The sequence below is a fragment of the Dromiciops gliroides genome, chromosome 3 (genome assembly GCF_019393635.1).
Source record: "Dromiciops gliroides isolate mDroGli1 chromosome 3, mDroGli1.pri, whole genome shotgun sequence".
Classification (NCBI taxonomy): Eukaryota; Metazoa; Chordata; class Mammalia; order Microbiotheria; family Microbiotheriidae; genus Dromiciops; species Dromiciops gliroides.
Genome location: NC_057863.1, coordinates 638836083 through 638856686, shown reverse-complemented (window position 1 = coordinate 638856686; position 20604 = coordinate 638836083). Strand labels below are relative to the sequence as shown.

Genomic DNA, 20604 nt, shown 5'->3' with positions numbered 1-20604 from the left:
CACATGGCGAGTAAGTGTCAAGTATCTGAGACTGGATTTGAACTCAGGTCCTCCTGAATCCAGGGCTGGTGCTTTATCCACTACGCCATCAAGTTGCCCCAATTCACATAGCTTTTCTAGGCTTATAGAACTTTCTGTCATTTCAGTTGTGTCTGATTCTCTGAGACCCCATTTGGGGTTTTCTTGGCAGAGGTACTGAAGTGGTTTGCCATTTCCTTCTCCAGCTCATTTTACAGATGAGGAAACTGAGACAAATAGGGTTAAGTGACTTGCCCAGGGTCACACAGCCAGTAAGTGTGTGAGGCTGGATTTGAACACATGAAGATAAGACTTGTCTAAATGCAGTTGGAAAAGGCCTCCATGGCAGCAAGCAGAGCATATACAAAAGTGGCTCTCCCAGCTCACCTTTGTTTCAAAAGGAGGGGTTGGTAAGCTGCCCTACCAGTTTAGGACATTCACACAGAAGCTAGACCACTTAACCCCATGGGCCTTTCTGCACTGTGATTGGTGAGCCAAGAAGGAAAAAAGGGTCAAGAATGTCCTTGAAACATTCATTTAATAACAGCAAATATTGATTCTTGCAGCCCATTGACAAAAGTGGAATATTCCTGGTCTGAGAAACCACCACCGACAAGCCAGTGCCTCAGTCAAAAGAAGGACATTTGTATGAATGCTGCTTACCTGGGTAAGAACTTGAGCTGAACACTGTATGAAGACTGGGCCTGAATGTAACCAGTTTCTGGGAGAAGTTCGATGTGCTTTTGCAATTCTTTGCAGACTTCAAATTTCAGACGCAAGGCAGCTTTTGATCTGAAAAGAGATCCGCTGTGACTATTGACTCTTGGGTTTGGGACGTGAATTAGCAATTCCATCATTCTAAATCGTAATGAATGTTAGGGCATTTTCCTTCTTATGGGGGAGGGAAAAGTGTGTCTGACCTTAGAGATGTGATGGAGCAGGTTGTGTGTGTGTGTCTGTGTGTGTGTGTGTGTGTGTGTGTGTGTGTGTGTGTGTGTGAGAGACAGAGACAGAGACACACAGAGACAGAGAGAGAGAGAAAGAGAGACAGAGGGAAAGAGAGAGACAGAGAAAGAGAGACAGAGAGAAGAGAGACAGAGACAGACAGACAGACAGACAGAGATGGAGATCATTCTTCAATGATCTGGGAGAAGTAGACCAAGAAAGAAAGGGAGCTCTATGGGGTGGGACCCCTCCCCATAGGAACCCTTATACTCTGGGCTATAAATAACTTAAGGGATTTAAATACATCTTTGAGATTAGTAGTCAGTTATTTTTCAATGTACTTTTACTTTTCTCTTTTTCAATAAAACTTTTTTTTTCTGTAATGTATATTGAGTTTAATGGGGGGGGGTTGAGGCAATTGGGGTTAAATGACTTGCCCAGGGTCACACAGCTAGCAAGTGTAAAGTATCTGAATCTGGATTTGAATTCAGGTCCTCCTGAATCCAGGGCTGGTGCTCTATCCACTATGCCACCTAGCTGCCCCTTAATTTCTTTTTAAGTGGAGAGCTGGTCTCAGACTAAGTATACTGATGGGAGAGGGATTTCTCCAGCTTTTAGGGATGGGATTAGTACCTGAAGTAAGGGTAAAAATATTCTCTAGAAGTATACTTTGGTCATTTCTTTCATGAAACAATTGCTGTACTAAGTGTTCCCAAAAGCATTTCAATGTTTTAAGAAATAAATGTAGGGCACTAGCAACCAAACAGATGACAATTAACATGCCTGCTACATGCATAGCACCTATTATTTATCTATTATAAGGTCACCCTTCAAAATCTAGTTTCCTTAAGTTTTACCCTACTATAGTGCCCTTGAAATAAAATCATGAGACAAAAACAAAAATAGAGCAAAACAGTTCCAATCCATGTAATTTTCTGGGAAGAACAAAGCCCCTAGTTTGGCATTATCAGAACTCAAATTATATTATCAAGTAGTAATTATCACAATGATCTGGTATTGGATAAAAAAATAGAAAAGTTGTTTAGTAGAATAGATTGGACAAGCAAGACTCATAAGGAAATGCAGAGCAGCAGCCTAGGCTTTGATAACCTCTTAAGAACATAAAGTACTTGGGAAATAAACTTTTTATTCAACTACATCTGCTGCAAAAACCTGATAGGAGCCAGGAGGGAAAGAGACTTGGACCAGTAGCTTAAACTATATACATAATAAATTCCAAGTGGACAAAAGATAGTATCATAATATTAAAGATTGAGAGAATGGGGGTGGCTAGGTGGCACAGTGGATAAAGCAGTGGCCCTGGATTCAGGAGTACCTGAGTTCAAATCCGGCCTCAGACACTTGACACTTACTAGCTGTGTGACCCCAGGCAAGTCACTTAACCCCCATTGCCCCGCAAAAAACAAACAAAAAACAAACAAACAAAAAAAGATTGAGAGAATGAATTAGGGAAGAATTTTTAAAAGCTATTGTGATGTAGAAAATAGTATAAAAGACAAAAACCTGACAACTTTTATTTTGGAGAAATAAAAGGCATTTGTACAAATAAAAGAAATGTTGCTAGAATAAAAAGAAAAGAAATGGATGGGAAAAAATCTTTGGATTAAACTTCTTTGACAAAAGCTTGATGTCCAAAATCTTTTTTTTTTTTTTGGTTTTTGGTTTTGTTTTGTGGGGCAATGAGGGTTAAGTGACTTGCCCAGGGTCACACAGCTAGTAAGTGTCAACTGTCTGAGGTCAAATTTGAACTCAGGTCCTCCTGAATCCAGGGCTGGTGTTTTGTCCACTGTGCCACCTAGCCGCCCCCTTGATGTCCAAAATCTTAAGGAATTGATACAAATCTCTAAGAGCAATTTCCCAGTAGATAAATGGTCAAAGGATATGGAGAAATGTTTATAAGGGAAGAAGCATAAGCAATCAACAGCCATTTAAAACTCTTAAAATTGCCAAATATATCTGAAATATCAACTTTGGCATCAAAGTGGCAAAGATGGTAAAAGAAAAATGAAACTTTGGTGCATTGGTGCAATGTAGAAAACACACGACACTAATTCTTAACTGTTACAGCTGTGAATGGGTCCAACTGTTTTGGCAAATAATTTGGAATTATGCCAAAAAAAGATTACCAAAAATGTTTTTATCCTTGGATCCAGTGATCCTATTCTTAGGCTTATAATTTCTAAGGAGGTAACTGATAGCAAGAGAAAAACTTCTATCTATGAAAATATGCATAGCAGCAATGTTTATAATAGCAATAGAAAACATAACTAGCAGCTGGGGAATGGCTATACAAATCGTGGTATGCGAATATAATGAAATATGATGCTATCATAAGGAATAACAAAAGGAAAGAAATTCAAGAAAAATATGAAACCTGTGAAGTGATTTAAATAAAAGAAGAAAATGCAAAATTATTATAACTAAGAAAATGAAGACAATTCTAAATGACAACAGAGCTAAAATAAAGATGGAATGCACTGCCTTTTAAATCATACACGCTTTCTTTTCACAAATGGAAAACTGGTAGAGTGTTAGGTCATATGTTGTTGTTCAGTCATTTCAGTCATCTCTGACTCTCCCTGTTTTCTTGGCAGAGATACTAGACTGGTTCACCATTTCCTTGCTTATTTTACAGATTAGGAAATGGAGGCAAACAGGATTAAGTGACTTGCCCAGGGTCACACAGCTAGTAAATGTCCAAGGCTGGATTTGAACTCAGGATCATGAGTCTTCCTGACTCCAGGCCTGGCACTTTATGTACTACGGTGTCACCTAGATGGCCCTAGGTTATATGTTGTAATCACTCTTTTATATTATTTTATTTAAATCTTTTCAGGGATCATATAGTACAGGAGAGTCATTTGGAGGGACATTGGAAGCTTGTATGGAGGAAATGTGGCATAGTGGAAAGAGCTCTGGATCTGGATTTTTTGTTTTGTTTTGTTTTTGCAGGGCAATAAGGGTTAAGTGACTTGCCCAGGGTCACACAGCTAGTTAAGTGTCAAGTGTCTGAGGCTGGATTTGAACTCAGGTCCTCCTGAATCCAAGGCCAGTGCTTTATCCACTGCGCTATCTAGCTGCCCCTCTGGATCTGGATTTTAAGGCCACGGAATTCAAATCCCAACTGTGCCTCTTATTGTCTGGGTGACCTTTCCATGCCTTAGTTTCTTCCTTTGTAAAATCAGGGGGTAGGGTCTGACCCCACTTGAGATAACCTCTAAATTTCTTTCCAACCCTAACAAAATGTATTAACAAACTTGATTTTTAAAGGATGAATCCTCTTAGAAAGCCCATTGGGCATAAGACCACAAAAGAAAGATGTGATTAGGCCAGAGGTGGTTTACCTGTTGACCTCTACTTGGGTTGGGTGCTAAGCCTTGTGGCCAAGATGCTCAGTTACTCTCCAAGAGCAAAAATGCCCAGGTCTCCTTGGGGATTTCATATTCTCTCTGGGGGCTTTGCATGGATTACCAAGATAACCCCGTGCACTATCTTCCCAATAGTGATCTTGGACCGATTCGATAATCTAAAAACAGTTAACCTCCACCCCTCGGCAAACCTATAAAATTGATAATACACCCATGCTTAAGCCACATATGGGCTCATATAATATTTTGACTTGCTATTAGGATTTTGACCTCGTGTCATGATCTGGATTCTTTGATTGCAAATAATTCCTTTTGAAATCTACCATTCAAACATATCACCCAAGGCCCCTCTTCTTTTCTTTCTTTTGAACAGGTACTGAAATGAAAATATGGCTATGTGACAATATGGTATCTGAAGTCACTGTTTCCTGCAGTTATTAATTACAGCATGCTTTTAGGTTTATTTTTTTTTCTTTAAATCAGATTAAACTTGGCTTCCCAAAGAAAATGGAGTGGATTTAGCAATAATGTGAATTAATTAACTATCCAGTTTTGGAAAAAATGGTAAAAATGCCAATTTCTTAGTTTACTTCCTGGCTTATTCAGGAGAAACAGATTCCCCTGCCAGAGCAAAGACAGCCAGAATCACAGAAACTTAGCAGTTCAAAGGCATCGCAGAGGTCACTTGGCTTAACCTAGACCTGAATAGAATCAGCGGGTAAACTCCCTGAGGGCAGACACCTTCATTTTTGTCTTTGAATTTCCAGCCCAGTACCTGGCACTTTGGAAAGGCTTAATGTTTGTCCAATTTAATTTAATGGATTAGTAATTCTCTCCACAACATCCAGCCTTTGTTTGATCACTCACAGTCAGTCAATAAGGGTTTTTTTTTGAGGGGGGGGGCAATGAGGGTTAAGTGACTTGCCCAGGATAACAAAGCTAGTGTCAAGTGTCTGAGGCCAGATTTGAACTCAGGTCCTCCTGAATCCAGGGCCGGTACCTTATCCACTGTGCCACCTAGCTGCCCCCAATAAAGGTTTATGAAGTACAAGACACTGTGCTAAATGCTAGGAATTAAAAAAGCAAAAGATAGTCCCTTCCCTCAAGGAGTGACTGTGATGAGTGATCTGTTGCCTCTTGAGGGAACCCATTCTGTTTTGGATAGCTTCTAATTGTTATTAAGTTTTTCTTGACATCGAACTGAAATTCATTCTCTCTCCCATCCATTGTTCTTGGTCTCGCCCCCTGGGACCAAGGGTAAGAGGTATAATTCTTCTTCCAGGATGTGTCATAGCTGCTTCTGAACCTCCCCACCTCTCCATTCTTTGCGTCCTACTTCTAAACTTTCTCCAGGGTTAAAGCTCCTTAGTTGTGACAACTGATGCTCAGATAGCACAGTTTCAGCCCAGTGTCTTCCTCCTTGGGATTCAATGTGCTCATCAATGTCCTACCCCAGGCCACCATCTTGGAAGAGACAAATTCCTTCGCTGATTTTTGTGCATCCAATCACATTTCGCTGGTCCAAAGGAGTCAGATGTTTCTCTTAGGGATGAAACTTTACTCAACAGGCTGTTGAGTGGGCTTCTTTCTGGTCTTGGCTTTGCATGTTCACAGGTAAATGAGTGGAAAAAGGACCATGCCAACACCTTGGGTCCCCAAGGCCAGCTCCTGAGGCATTTTCCTCTCCTTGCATGGATATGCAGGCAGCACATCAGAATGGCCCATTCTTAACCAGAAACCATGGCACCCTGGGTGCTGGGATCTGGTTTCCTCTTTTAGACAAAGAGGATACACACTAAGGTATGTAGCATAAATGACAAAGAAGTTCTGTTCTGAGTAAAATGATTTTAAAGAATCCTACCTCTGGAACCAAAAGGGACCTCAGAAACCATCTAGTCCAGCTCCCTCATTGGTCAGATGAGAAAACTGAGGACGAGGCATATGAAGTGACTTGTCTAAAGTCATACAGGTAGGGGCAGCTAGGTGGCGCAGTGGATAAAGCACTGACCCTGGATTCAGGAGGATCTGAGTTCAAATCCAGACTCAGACACTTGACACTTACTAGCTGTGTGACCCTGGACAAGTCACTTAACCCTCATTGTCCTGCACAAAAACACAAAGTAAAGTCACATAGGTAGTGTCACTCATTTATGTCCGACTAAGAAATATAGCTGGGGCAGCTAGGTGATGCAGAGGATAGAGTGCCAGCCCTGGAGTCACGAGGACCTGAATTCGAATCCAGCCTCAGACACTTGACACTTACTAGCTGTGTGACCCTAGACAAGTCACTTAACCCTCATTGTCCTGCACAAAAACACAAAGTAAAGTCACATAGGTAGTGTCACTCATTTATGTCCGACTAAGAAATATAGCTAGGGCAGCTAGGTGATGCAGAGGATAGAGTGCCAGCCCTGGAATCATGAGGACCTGAATTCGAATCCAGCCTCAGACTCTTACTAGCTGTGTGACCTTGGGCAAGTGACATAACCTCGTTTGCCTAATTGCCTCAGTTTTCTCATCTGTAAAAATGAACTGCAGAAGGAAATGGCAAACCCCCCCCAGTATCTCTGCCCAAAAAAACCCCAAAACCCAAATGGGTCACAAAGAGTCAGACACAACTGAACAACAAGAAATACAAATGTGTGCTAGTCTCTAGTTTCTGAGTTTTTTGGGTCTGTGAGTAGCTTGGAACATTCCTATTCTAGAAAGAAAAGCATTCCATCACTGATCAAGAAATATTTATTAAGCACCTAGCCTATGAAGAGTAATATAGGAAAGAGAAAAATAGTTCCCCCCACCAAGTGAAGAATAGCTCCCCTTCCCCCCTTCTCAGTTCCCCTGCGCAGGAGGAAGGCTGCTGGAGGCTGTATCCAGAGAGATGGGAGCCTGTGTAATTATCGATATGAACTCATATTTTCCTCTGGAACAAAAATAAATACTGTGACTGCTAAAAACGCTCTGAGAATGCCAACTCCAATCCAATTTTAGCTCTTCAGCATTACCTTTCAGAGAAGACGGCATGGGGACATACTTTGGCTTGAAAAGAAACGCAACTTTTTCTTTTGGGCTTTTTTCAGATGATGCCCACCATGCCTTGTCTTTCTATAGAGCAGGCAGTAGCATTTTATAAGTACGCTTGCTAAGTTACTTATGTCACCCAATAGATCATAATGTACTTTATTTTTTTCCTCTATTATTTAAAAACCAGCTCCTTAATATGGGAAAAATGCACTCACCAATAGTGCAGCAATGGTGGCTTTGAAACTAGAAAAAAAATCTATTCATTTGAAATATAATATAACAAAATTTCCCATTCCAGTTGCATTGTCTGCTTCAAAGCAGTCATGTAAGGAGGCTCCAGATTTAAGAGAAATGGGGGAAGTAAGGTGACAGAGTGGATAAAGCACTGGCCCTGGATTCAGGAGGACCTAAGTTCTTCCTGATTCCAGGTCCAGCAGCTCTCTTGACATAGCTGGCTTATTAGAGTCATTAAGGAAGGAACATGCTTAGTAAATCTTAAAGCACTACATTCATTCAAGCTATTGTTGAAGTATTCGAGTATTGTTGAATTCTTTTTCTTTCTTTTTTTTTGGTGGGGCAATGAGGGTTAAGTGACTTGCCCAGGGTCACACAGCTAGGAAGTGTCAAGTGTCTGAGGCTGGATTTGAATTCAGGTCCTTCTGAATTCAGGGCCAGTGCTTTATCCACTGTGCCACCTAGCTGCCCCTGAATACTTTTTTTTCTAATGATTTGGCCACTATTTGAAAAAGTTTTGAATGGGAAATGTCTTCGGGGATAGTTTATGAGTCATCCAAAAAAAAAAAAAAAAAAGAAATCATGTTTCTTTCTAGTCAGTCACACCTCGGTTATTATACCAAAATAACAGTACTCAGGGGTGGCTAGGTGGCGCAGTGGATAGAGCACCGGCCCTGGAGTCAGGAGGACCTGAGTTCAAATCTGGCCTCAGACACTTAACACTTACTAGCTGTGTGACCCTGGGGAAGTCACTTAACCCCAATTGCCTCACTTAAAAAAAAATTAAAAAAAAATAACAGTACTCAACTCAATCAGCTACTTGGTCTGGAAAAATGTAGAGCTGTTGCCAAAGGTTAGATATGCCCTCAGAGGACCAAAGTATTCTACCTCTGAGGAGATGCAAAAGGAGGCGTGCCTGTGGACTCTGAAGCTAACAAGGAGACAAGAGACTCACAAATGGTTCTTGTGATATTAGTCTTGTAGGAAGAAGGATGCAATTGGATAAGGTGATAACATCCATTGCATGGAGAAATAGAATGTAAGCTCCCCCTTACATGGGGTAGCTAGGTAGTGCAGTGGAGTAAGGCAGACTCATCTTCCTGAGTTCAAATCTGGCCTCAGATACTTACTAGCTATGTGACCTTGGGCAAGTCACTTCACCCTGTTGGCCTCAGTTTTCTCATCTGTCAAATGAGCTGGAGAAGGAAAGGGCAAACCACTCTAGGATCTTTTCCAAAAACCCCAAATGGGGTTTTCAGCATCAGATATGACTGAACCAGTATCTTTGCTGAGAAACCTGCAAATGGAATCCTGGAGAGTCAGACATGACTGAAAAACAATTCAACAACAAAGCTACTTAGTAGGGGTGGCCTCCCTTTTGTATTTATGTTCCTAGTCCCTGGGACACAGTAGGCACTTAATAAATGTGTGTTGATTTGACTGTTGGATCGAAGAGCTCTGGTCTATCTCTTCTTCCTTCTCCTCCTCCTCTTCATTTTCCTAAAGTTGGGTGGCACATTTCCTTTTTTAAAAAATATAATAGTTACTTTTCCTTTAAAAAAAAATCTGATAGGTTTTGTTCACATATCATTTATATTTTCTGATGTTATCTCTCCTTCCTTCCTCTCCTACAGATCTATTCTTTTTTTTTTTTTTTTAGTGAGGTGACTGGGGTTAAGTGACTTGCCCAGGGTCACCCAGCTAGTAAGTGTTAAGTGTCTGAGGCCAGATTTGAACTCAGGTACTCCTGACTCCAGGGCCGGTGCTCCATCCACTGCGCCACCTAGCTGCCCCCCAGATCTATTCTTTATAACAAAGAATAAAAAAGGGGGAAAATAGTTCAGCAAATTAGTCATCATTGAGAAATTCTGACATTATATGCAGTGATCCACATCTCTCGCCCTCCCCCCCCTCCGCCCCCTGCAAAGAAACACCTTGTTTTTCTCATATTTCTTCTTTGGAGAGAACAATGATCATTGTTGTTTAGGCATTTTCAGTCATGTCCAACTTTTCTTGACCCCTTGTGGGGTTTTCTTGACAAAGATACTGAAGTGGCTTGCCTTTTCCTTCTCCAGCTCATTTTATAAATGAGGAAACTGAGATAAACAGGGTTAAGTGACTTACCCAGGGTCACACAGCTGGTAAGTGTCTGTGGCCAGATTTGAACTCCAGGAGATGAGTCTTCTTGATTACAAGCCCAGCATGCTATCCATTGTGCCACCTAGCTGCATTGAGTACATGCACACACACACACACACACACACACACACACACACACACACACACACACACACACTACTTGACAAATGTTTTTTGACTGCTGATTCCTGCTTCCTGAATCACAAGGCAGACAGCACAAAAACCTTACAATATAAACAATGGATTCGATGGATACAGAGCAAGTCTCATGTCCTCTGGCCTGGCTGCCTGGCTTCCTTCCAACCCTAGGCATGTGTTGGAAATGAATAACTAGGGAAGTGCATTCCACTCCATCCCTGGTGGCTGGCTCACCTGGTTTCAATGATGACAGAATCTTGATATAATCGATCGTACATACAGATCTTCAGGTCCACATTGGGTTTTGGAACCCAGACAGGCACAATAATAGCAAGTCCGACAGCTGTGAAATGTAACTAGGTTGGAAAGCACAAAATAGATATCATGAGTCAGTTCATCGATAACTTTATGAAGTCATCAGATAAGGGGAACCTCAGTGGAGCCTTCTCCCAAACCCCTCAGAGCTCCTCTTCAGTTCACCTTTTCCTTCAATAATCTTCTCAACATTGGGGTGAGCCTTGGAACAGAGATGGCCTGACTGATGATTGCAAGGTGAGTACCGCAAATGTACCTGATGTCTCTATAACCAGGCAGGCCCCAGGACTCCACCAAACCCTGAATTGACTATCAGGCTAATTACCTGACCTCTAGATGCCTCCAGCCCCACCTCTGACCCCCAATCTGCTTTCCACTTCTTGCTCAGGGATTGATAAGCAAATCCATGTTATTGCTATTTTTGAAGGGTGTAACCAATCTATTACCTTAAACTAAGTCACTGACTGCCTAGGCAAAAGTTCCCTTCCCTAGCCACCATTTCCCCTCCCTCAAACTAGTCAAATTTGGCCCATCTGTCCCAAAGTCCTATCTTACTGTACCTTACCTTTCCTTTGTGCCCTCTGGAATACTGGTTTTGTTATTAACAACTACCCTTCATATTAAACCTGTATCTTCCCACCAGAAATTACTTTCTAGCTATTTTGTATATAATTTTCTATATATACAATCAGGGCTTTTATCTTTGTATCCCCAATGCCTAGGGTGGGGTCTGGAGCATGGCAGATACTTAATGAATGTTCGTTGAACTGAATTGGTCAAAAATGTCTAAAGAATTTTTTTTTAAGCATCCACTATGTGCCAGGTCCTGTGTTAAGTTCTGGGGATACAAAAAGAGGCAAAAGACAGTCCCTGCGGGGGCAGCTAAGTGATACAATAGATGGAGCACCGGCCCTGGAGTCAGGAGGACCTGAGTTCAAATCCGGCCTCAGACACTTGACACTTACTAGCTGTGTGACCCTAGGCAAGTCACTTGGCCCCAACTGCCTCACCAAAAAACAAAAACAAAAAAACAAAAACAAAAACAAAAACAAGACAGTCCCTGCCCTCAAGGAGCTCACAGTCTAATGGGGGAGACAACATGCAAACAAATATATACAAAGCAAGCTAGATATAGGATAAATAGAAAATAATTAACAGAAGGAGAGCACTGGAATTAAGAAGGGTTAGGGAAGGCTTCCTGTAGAAGGTGGGGTTTTAATTTTTAAATATTTATTTATTTATTTATTGCGGGGCAATGAGGGTTAGGTTACTTGCCCAGGGTCACACAGCTAGTGTCAAGTGTCTGAGGCTGGATTTGAACTCAGGTCCTCCTGAATCCAAGGCCAGTGCTTTATCCACTGCACCACCTAGTTGCCCCCGAAGGTGGTTTTATTTTGTTTTCTGAGGCAATTGGGGTTAAATGACTTGCCCAGGGTCACACAGCTAGTAAATATTAAGTGTCTGAGGCCAGATTTGAACTCATGTCCTCCTGTATCCAGGGCTGGTGCTCTTTCCACTGCTCTACCTAGCTGCCCCGAAGGTGGGGTTTTAATTGGGACTTAAAGGAAACCAGAAAGGTCGGTAATTAGAGTGGAGGAAAGAGAACATTCAAGGCATGGGGAGATAGCTAGGGAAAATGCCTAAAGTTGAGAGATGGAGGGTCTTGCTCAAGGAACAGCCAGGAGGCTGGTGTCAGTGGATCGAAGAAGAGTATGTGATGAGGAGTAAAGTATAAAAAGAAAGTAAATGTGGGAGGAGGAGCTAGGTTATGAAAGGCTTTGAATATCAACTGGAGGATTTATTTATTTATTTATTTATAGTGAGGCAATTGGGGTTAAGTGACTTGCCCTGGGTCACACAGCTTGTAAGTGTTAACCAGATTTGAACTCAGGTACTCCTGACTCCAGGGCCGGTGCTCCATCCACTTCGCCATCTAGCTGCCCCAGGATTTTATTTTTAATTCTGCAGGTGATAGGGAGCTACTGGAGTTCATTGAGTAGGGGAGTGATATAGTCAGTACCATGTTTTAGGAAAATCACTTTAGTGTCTGAATGGAGGATAGACTGAAGGGGGGGGGGAGGGACTTGGGCCAGGCAGACACATGAGCAGTGTCAGAGGAAAGAAGAGGAAGGGAATTATTTAAGAATTGCTGCAAAGGTGAAACCAGACAGGTTTGGGCATCAGATTGGATATGGGAGAGTGAGAAAAAGGGAAGAAGAGAGGAAGACACTTAGGGGGACTGAGAGGATGGTGGTGTCCTCAGTAGTAAGAGCATTTACTAGGGAGAGTATTTATCAGCAAATAAAAACCTGAGACTTAAAAAATGTCCAAAGGAGGCAAACTTAGTCCTCCTTGGGAGCTTATCAGCTTTAAAGATCAGATCCAGCCATCGGACAAGAGCAAAGAAAAGTTCTGCCTTTGATCCACAATGGCTCCTATGGAAAGACCATGAAATGAGAGAGGATAGCACCACCATGTACTTTCCTGTAGCTGTTAGGCCACAGAATGAGGAAAGCTTTTGTTGTCATTGTGAACAAAACACACAATGGGGAGCTGAGTGCCTTCTGCATGTATGGAATGGTGCTATATTAAATAGCTGATCAGTCAACAAGCACTTATGGAGCACCTACATGTGCCAGGCATTATGCTAGTTGTTGGTGGAGGGTACAAAGATGAGCACCTACTGTGTGACAGATATTATACTAGTTGTTGGGGGTCCAAAGATGATCACCTACTATGTGCTGGAAATTATGCTAGTTGTTTGGGGGTACAAAGATGAGCACCTACTATGTGCCAGGCATTATGCTAGTTGTTGGGGGGGGTACAAAGATGAGCACCTACTATGTGCCAGGCATCATAGTAGTTGCTGAGGATACAAAGATATAGAATAGTCCTTAAGAGACAACTTGTACATATATACATTTGTGCAGAATAAATACAAAATAATTAAATACAAGATAGGTAGAGAAAGAGGGAGGGCACCAGTCATGTTTTTGAGGGGATATATGATGGTGGATCAGAAAGACTTTCTCTAAATGATGGTGTTTGAGCCATACCTTTAAGGAGAGGTGGGATTCTGTGAGGTTATGGGGGAGGGGGACAGAGCATTCTAGGAATGGGGAATGGCCAAGGCAAAGGCACACAGATGGGAGGTGGACTGTCATGTGTAAACAGTGTCAAGAAGGCCAGTTTGGCAACTGGACTGTAGAATACAGTAAGGGGGCTGATGTGTAATGAGCTGGAAAAGATAGGTTGGGACAAGGTTACAAATGGTTTTAAAGACTAAGCAGAGGGGGGCAGCTAGGTGACACAGTGGAAAAGCATCGGCTCTGGATTCAAGAGAACCTGAGTTCAAATCCAGCCTCAGACCCTTGACACTTACTAACTGTGTGACCCTGGGCAAGTCACTTAACCCCCATTGCCTCACCAAAAAAAAAGAAAGAAAGAAAAAAAAAGACTAAGCAGAAGACTTTGTAAGTTCATCTTTTGTTCTCAAGGAAATAGAGAGCCATTGGAGTTTATTGAGTATGGGAGTAAGTGGCATGGTCAGAGCTGCGCATAAGGAAAATCACTTTGTTTTTTGGTGAGGCAATTGGGGTTAAGTGACTTGCCCAGGGTCACACAGCTGGTGTCAAGTGTCTAAGGCCAGATTTGAATTCAGGTCCTCCTGAATCCAGGACCAGTGCTTTATCCACTGTGCCACATAGCTGCCCCAGGAAAATCACTTTGACAAGGGTGTGGAAGATGAAGGAGAAATTGGAGACTAATAAAGAGACTATTGCCAGAAAGAAAAAAAGAAAGAAGGAAAGAAGGAAAGAAAGAAAGAAAGAAAGAAAGAAAGAAAGAAAGAAAGAAAGAAAGAAAGAAAGAGAAAGAGACTATTGCAATGATCTAGCCAAGAGGTGATGAGGACTTGAACTGAGGTGGTAGCTTTAGGAGTAGAAAGAGTTGGTTGGGAGAAATATTGCAGAGATAGAAATTTGGCAACTGATTAGACACATGGGATGAGGGAGAATAAGGAATTTAGGAACATGATGAAGGAATGAACTTGGAAAACTAGAAGAATGGCAGGGCCCTCGGTGGAAATTGGGAAGTTTGGAAGAAGGGTGGATTTGCGGGGGAGAGATTCTCCAGTTTGAAATGTCCAGCAGGCATTTGATAATGTGAGACCAAAACCCAAGAAAGAAAGTGGGGAAAGATAGATTTGTGGGCTAGCCCTGCACAGAGATGATAATTAAGTCCATGGGAGCCCATGAGGGTGCCAAGAGAAAGTGTATAGAGAAAGAAGAGAAGACAGAAACACGGGCAGCACTAAATGACTAAATGGTGAAACCATCAGAAGAGACTGATAAGGAGCAGACACATAGGTACAGGGAAAACCAGGAGAATTATACCTGGGTATACAAAAATGAGCTTCGAAAACATTATTATATATATTTTTTGTTTGTTTTGTTTGGGCAATGAAGGTTAAGTGACTTGCCCAAGGTCACACAGCTAGTAAGTGTCAAGTGTCTTAAGCTGAATTTGAACTTAGGTCCTCCTGACTCCAGGGCCAGTATTTTATCCACTGCGCCACCTAGCTGCCCCCAGTGTTATGTATTTTAAAGAAAGCAACAACTTATAAATGGTTGGAAGAGCATTTGTTTTTCCATCTCCTACCATCTATGGATATTTGCTCCAAATAGAAACTTTGGAGAAGGGGGTAGTCATTACCTTGCTCTCTAAAAAGAAAAAAGATTCCTTTATTGCCTCCCCCCTTCTCCGGAGATGTACACTGGCAGGACACCATTGCCCATGTTTCCTCTGGCTACTCAGTCTTGTTGCCTTTGGTAACTATTTCATGAGGTTTCTGAGCACTCTGTGGCTCAGTTCCTTGACATTTATTTTTCTCACACACACCCCCCACTCCCTACCCCCACATCCTAGAGCTAGAATTGTCCATTCTGCAGGAAATAATTCCTTGTGTGTGAAGAACAAAAGAGGGAACTGGGGCACTTACAGGACTGCAATTAGAGTTCTTAAACGTGATTTGAAATTTGGCTTCTGAAGATCCCGGGATTATTGGAGTGAAGATTATGGGAATTTTGATGGAGCTGAAGGGTCCGATTTCATTGGTTGTTATCTAAGCAGAAAGAGAAGTCCAAGAGGAGTTGAGCAATTTTGGGAGAGGGGAGGGATTGTCTTTCTCTGGATCCCCAGTGGTTATTACATTGTCTGGAGAGCATGTTGTTGCTGCTCAGTTGGCTCTTTGGGGTTTTCTTGGCAGAGATACTGGAGTGATTTGCCATTTCCTCATTTTACAGATGAAGAAATAGAGTCAACAGGGTGAAGTGACTTGCCCAGGGTCATACAGCTAGTAAGTGTCTGAGGTCAAATTTGAACTCAGGTTCTCCTGATCCCAGGCTTGGCACTATTCAGTTGGCTATCTAGCTTCCTGCAGTGTAATAAGCACTTAATAAAGGCTTGTAGAATGACTGACTGAAAGTGAACTCCCAGTCTTCACACTGCACTGATAGCCATTTAAAAGCTGAGTGCTCTGAACATACAAGCAAAAAAGAATTCATTCCAGGGAAAATTTGTCCAGTGCCTTGGATCCAGTCCACTTTTTCTATGTGTCCTAGACCCTTGGGCTGTCTGACTAGTGAAGCTAAGGGGACCCTTCTTAGAATCATGTTTTAAAATGTTGTTTTGGTCATTTTTCACTCGGGTCAGAATCTCTGTGACCCCATTTGGGGTTTTCTTGGCAGAGACCCTGGAGTAGTTTACGTTTTCCAGTTCATTTTTTTGTAATACGCATTTTTATTTTAAAGTTTTGAGTTCCAACTTCTTTCTCCCTCTCCTCCCCCCTCTCTGAGGCAGTAAGTAGCCAGATATAGGTTATACATGTGCAATTATGTAAAGCATTAACATATTAGTCATTTTGTACAAGAAAACTCAAGTAAAAGAAAAAAAAGAAAGAAAGTGAGAAACAGCCTGCTTCAGTCTGTGTTCAATCAATATGAGTTCTTTCTTTGGAGGTAGTTAGTATGTTTCATCATTAGTCCTTTGGAATTGTCTTGGATCATTGTATTGCTAAGAATAGTTAAATCGTTCACAGTTCTTCATTGAACAATATTGCTATCCCTGTGCACAGTGTTCTCCTTCTATAGCTCATTTTACAGGTGAAGAGACTGAGGGAAACAGGGTGAAATGACTTGCCTAGGGTCACACAGCATCTGGGCCAGATTTGAACTCAGGAAGATGAGCTTTCTTGATTCCAGGTCTGGCACTCTATGCCCTATGGTGCCACCTAGTGGCCTGTATTTTTAATTACATAAAAGAAAATACAAAAGATTACAAAGGAAGGGGAAAGGAAAAGAATGCACATTTATTAAGGGCCTACTTTATGCCAGGCACTGTGCTAAGCACTTTGCAAACATTATCTCATTTGATGATCATGACAACCCTGGGAAGGAGGTGCTATTATTATTTACAGGAGGGGAATATTGAAGCTGACAGAGGTTAAGTGACTTGCCCAGGGGCACGCAGCTAATATGTGTCAGAGGCTGGATTCGAACTCAGGTTTTCCTGAAACCAATTTTATTTGTAATAAGGATCTGGACCTGTTGCAGATGAAAATACAATTATCAATATCAGGTTCAGATTCCTCTGATCCCTAGACTATGCAGACCATATAATTTCTTTGAAGTCTTCAAGGTCAAAGATGGCCAAGCCTGTACTATATGGATGCCTTTGGGCCACCGCAATAGAAAGAGCCCCCCAATATCCAGGAATCCAGGGCTATATCAGCACCAAAGGAGCTATGCTAGGATCAGGCTCACTGTAGGAATACTAGGAATCAAATGCTTTTTTTCTTGTTTAAAACTTGGCAAAAGTTGATGGAGCAGCTAGATGGCCCAGTGGATAGAGCACTGGACCTAGAGTCAGGGAGACCTGAGTTCAAATCCAGCCTTAGACACTTACTAGCTGTGTGATCCTGGGAAAGTCCCTTCACACTATTTGCCTCACTTTCCTCATCTGTAAAATGAGCCGGAGAAGGAAATGGCAAACAATTCATTCTAGTATCTTTGCCAAGAAAACACCAAATAGGGTCATGAAAAGACAGACGTGACTGAAATGACTAAACTATAATAACAAAGTTGTTAACAGTGAAGTGGTCTTGCATTAAAAGCTTGGGGGTGACAAAGGGCATATTGTCACTCCAGGTTCTCTGCTTTGGGTCTGACTGTTTGCAGGACAATATTAGACAGATGGGCTCCCAAAGTTTGGGGTTCTCTTTACCTCTCCCAGTTTGATTTCTGTTTGGTCTTCACCAGGATTAATTTCTACTCCTTCATAGGGGGGTTCTTCTATTGTAATGGTGGCATGTTCCGGGTATGGTTCTGTAAACAAAAGCAGAGGGACTGAGATCCTGGAAGGCAGAGACCCCAGCTTCTCCCCTTTCTTTTCAACAGCTTAATACAGTACGAGGCTGGACACCCAGTGGATAGGTATGCTTAAGGTAGACTCATTGTATTTGTTTTTGGGTTTTTTGCAGGACAATGAGGGTTAAGTGACTTGCCCAGGGTCACACAGCTAGTAAGTGTCAAATATTTGACGCTGGATTTGAACTCAGGTCCTCCTGAATCCAAGGCCGGTGCTTTATCCACCATACCATTTAACTGCCCCCTGACTCACTGTATTTGAAGGTAAATTTTAAAACATTCTCTTAAAATCCTAATGGATTAAAGGAGAAAGTCTGGTTCACTCTGTGGATGACTCCAGCTCCTGTCCTCAACAGAGAGGTCTCATCTACCTAGGCAGCAGTGGCTACATAACACAATTGTTGTCAAAGGAGAAAAGATTGAAGGCCCTCCCAAAGGGCCAGGAACATCCTGGCTGTTTCTCATAAAAATCTGAGGCAAAAATGATGAATGCTACTGAGTTTTGAGATGGAGCAGCAAATAAGCTAAAAACATCAGTTGTTACAGCAGAGAAGGCATAATGGGGAAATTTTGCACCAATTCCTATTTCATAACATTATGTTTTAATGTGACCAGGGCAGTGGTTCTCAGAGGATATGCTATAAGTCTCACTAGGTGTGTGTTTTTCATTCTATTTAAAGTCACACAATTGATTGAAAGGTATAGAGAATATAAGATCTCTCTGTGCTTGTCTCTCAATTATAAACAGTCATTAAATTCAGGGATGCAGACACTAGCTTGGAAATTCTTTTCCAACAAGGTGTCTTTGTCTCACATGCACATGTCAAAGTCAGATAGAATTCTGGGGTGCAGTCAAGATGGAGGAGTAGCAGGGAATAGTACAGTGAGCTCCCTTCCCCACTCTTCACCTGTCAAATTTCTCCAGATAGACCTAGAAAATGCACCAGAGCAAATCCAGAAGGGTAAATCCAAGAAAAAGTAATTTTTCCAGTCCAGGCTGGCATAGGGAGACACAGAGGTTTGTGAACACTGGGGAAGAGATGCAGGGCCCTGCACAGGGAAAGGTGGTCCCAGGCCCATCCTGGGACACCCCCAGATACATATTGTGGCAGGATGATGGGAACACATGCCAACTGGCAGCTTTGTTGCCCAATATCCAGTTTTAGGTCACAGATCCAGAGTGGACCAAGAAAGGAATATGTACCCAGGGGATAATAGGGCAGGGACTGGCAGAAAGTCCTGTGCAAAATACTAAGGAGTCAGTTCAGAAGAAAGGAGCAGAGATGTGGCTCAGAATCCCATAAGCAGAGCGGAGTCTTTGTTCTAGCCTCTAGCAGACTGAAGCCAGTAGAGGAATAACCAGGTTCAGGAATTATAGACCTGGGGAAGCCTGCAGTTCTGTCATTTTAAGTGAGCATAGCTTCCCTGCTACCTGATTGGGGCAGTCTAGTAACTAAACCCAGATCAGAACCTTGGAGAGCTGCAGAGGCTCAGAAATCAGATTTTGCCCTGCATTATCCCCCTTTGGGAACGATTGCAGGTCACCAGTCCGAGCTGTCTGTGAGGTCCTGAAATAGCACAGCTCTCAATAGCCCAAGAAATAAAAAGTAGGACAAGCCCAGACTTTTCCTCCAGAAGTGCATAGAGTCCAGCCCTAAGATCAGGTCCAAAGTCAGGAGGTAAGCTGGAAGGATGAAGAAAAAAAAAGAATCCATCTGAAAAAGTTATTATGATAAAAGGGATGCTTAAACCAGAAGAAGAGGATGGCTCTCAAACATCTATAAATAAAGCCTCAAAGAAAAACAAAGCTTAAGCACAAATTCAACTAGAATTTCTGGAAGAGATGAAATGAGTTAAAAATGTTTTAACAATGAAACAAGAGGACTTGAGAGAAAATTTGGAGAAGAAATGAGAGCTAAGAAAGAAAGAACTGGAAAGGAAATTAACAGCTTAGCACAAAAGGCACAAAACTCTGCCAAAGCAACAAACTCCCTGAAAATCAGAACAGACCAAATAGAAGCTATTGACTCTGTGAGATGATAGGAAATTTTTAAAAAGTCAAAATACTGGGAAAAATAGAAGAAAGTGTAAGATATCTCACAGCAAAAACAACTGGCATGGAAAAAAAAAGAATGGAGGAGAAAAAAAATCAGACTATCTAAACACAATAATCAAAATGAAAAGCCCAGACATCATATTTCAAGAAATTTTCAAAGAACTCCAATTAAGGAGGCACAAAAAATATTTACAGCTCTTTAGGAGGTAGCAAAGAGTGTGAATCAGAGGGGATTTTAAAAATGGAATGGGTGAACAAGTTATGGTATATGAATTTGATGGAGCATTATTGTCCTATAATAAATGATGAAGGAAGTCATTTCGATGGAAAGGCTTGTATGAACAGATGCAGAGTAAAGGCACAGAGCCAGTGGGGCATTTTATACAATGAAAATAATATGGCAAAGATAAAGAACTTGAAAAGACTTAGGGACACTGGTTATATTATGACCACCCATGATTCCAGAGGACTCAGGATGAAACATGCTACCCACCTCCTGATAGAAAAGGCAGAAGGAAACACATACTTTTTGGGACATAGTCAATATGGACTTTTTTTTTTGCTGGACTCTATATGTGTGTAAAGGAGCTTTGTTTTCTTTCATTCTCAGTTGGGGGTGGGTGGGAGGGAGAAAATATGGAATTTTGCAGATTGAAACAATACATAATTTAAAAAATAAAATCATATAGGGTTCCTTGAAATATTTAACAATGGCTACAGTTGGGTTGGATCCTTCTCTGCCTTCAATTTAACCAAATCCTGCTTCATCCAGGCTCTGTGGGAGGCTAAGTCAGGGTGAGATGAGAAATGAAGAGAGTGATCCAGGATGGGACTACCTGATAGAAAACTTGGTGGCTCTATAGATGGTGGCACTGACAGGAAATGACCTTTTTTTTTTTTTGGCCGGGCAATGAGGGTTAAGTGA

General features: G+C 41.8%; 1 protein-coding gene across 1 annotated transcript in view; it reads right to left on the bottom strand.

Annotated features, from left to right (window-relative positions):
• The window catches only part of CFAP74 (cilia and flagella associated protein 74), a 134628-nt gene that overhangs the window by 40507 nt on the left and 73517 nt on the right, over window positions 1-20604 (bottom strand). The window contains exons 20-23 of the mRNA XM_043995435.1: window positions 17481-17581; window positions 15199-15321; window positions 10119-10240; window positions 682-810 (exon numbers count right to left, since the gene is read on the bottom strand). Coding sequence (XP_043851370.1) covers window positions 682-810; window positions 10119-10240; window positions 15199-15321; window positions 17481-17581 — 475 coding nt within the window. The remainder of the gene's footprint in view (window positions 1-681; window positions 811-10118; window positions 10241-15198; window positions 15322-17480; window positions 17582-20604) is intronic.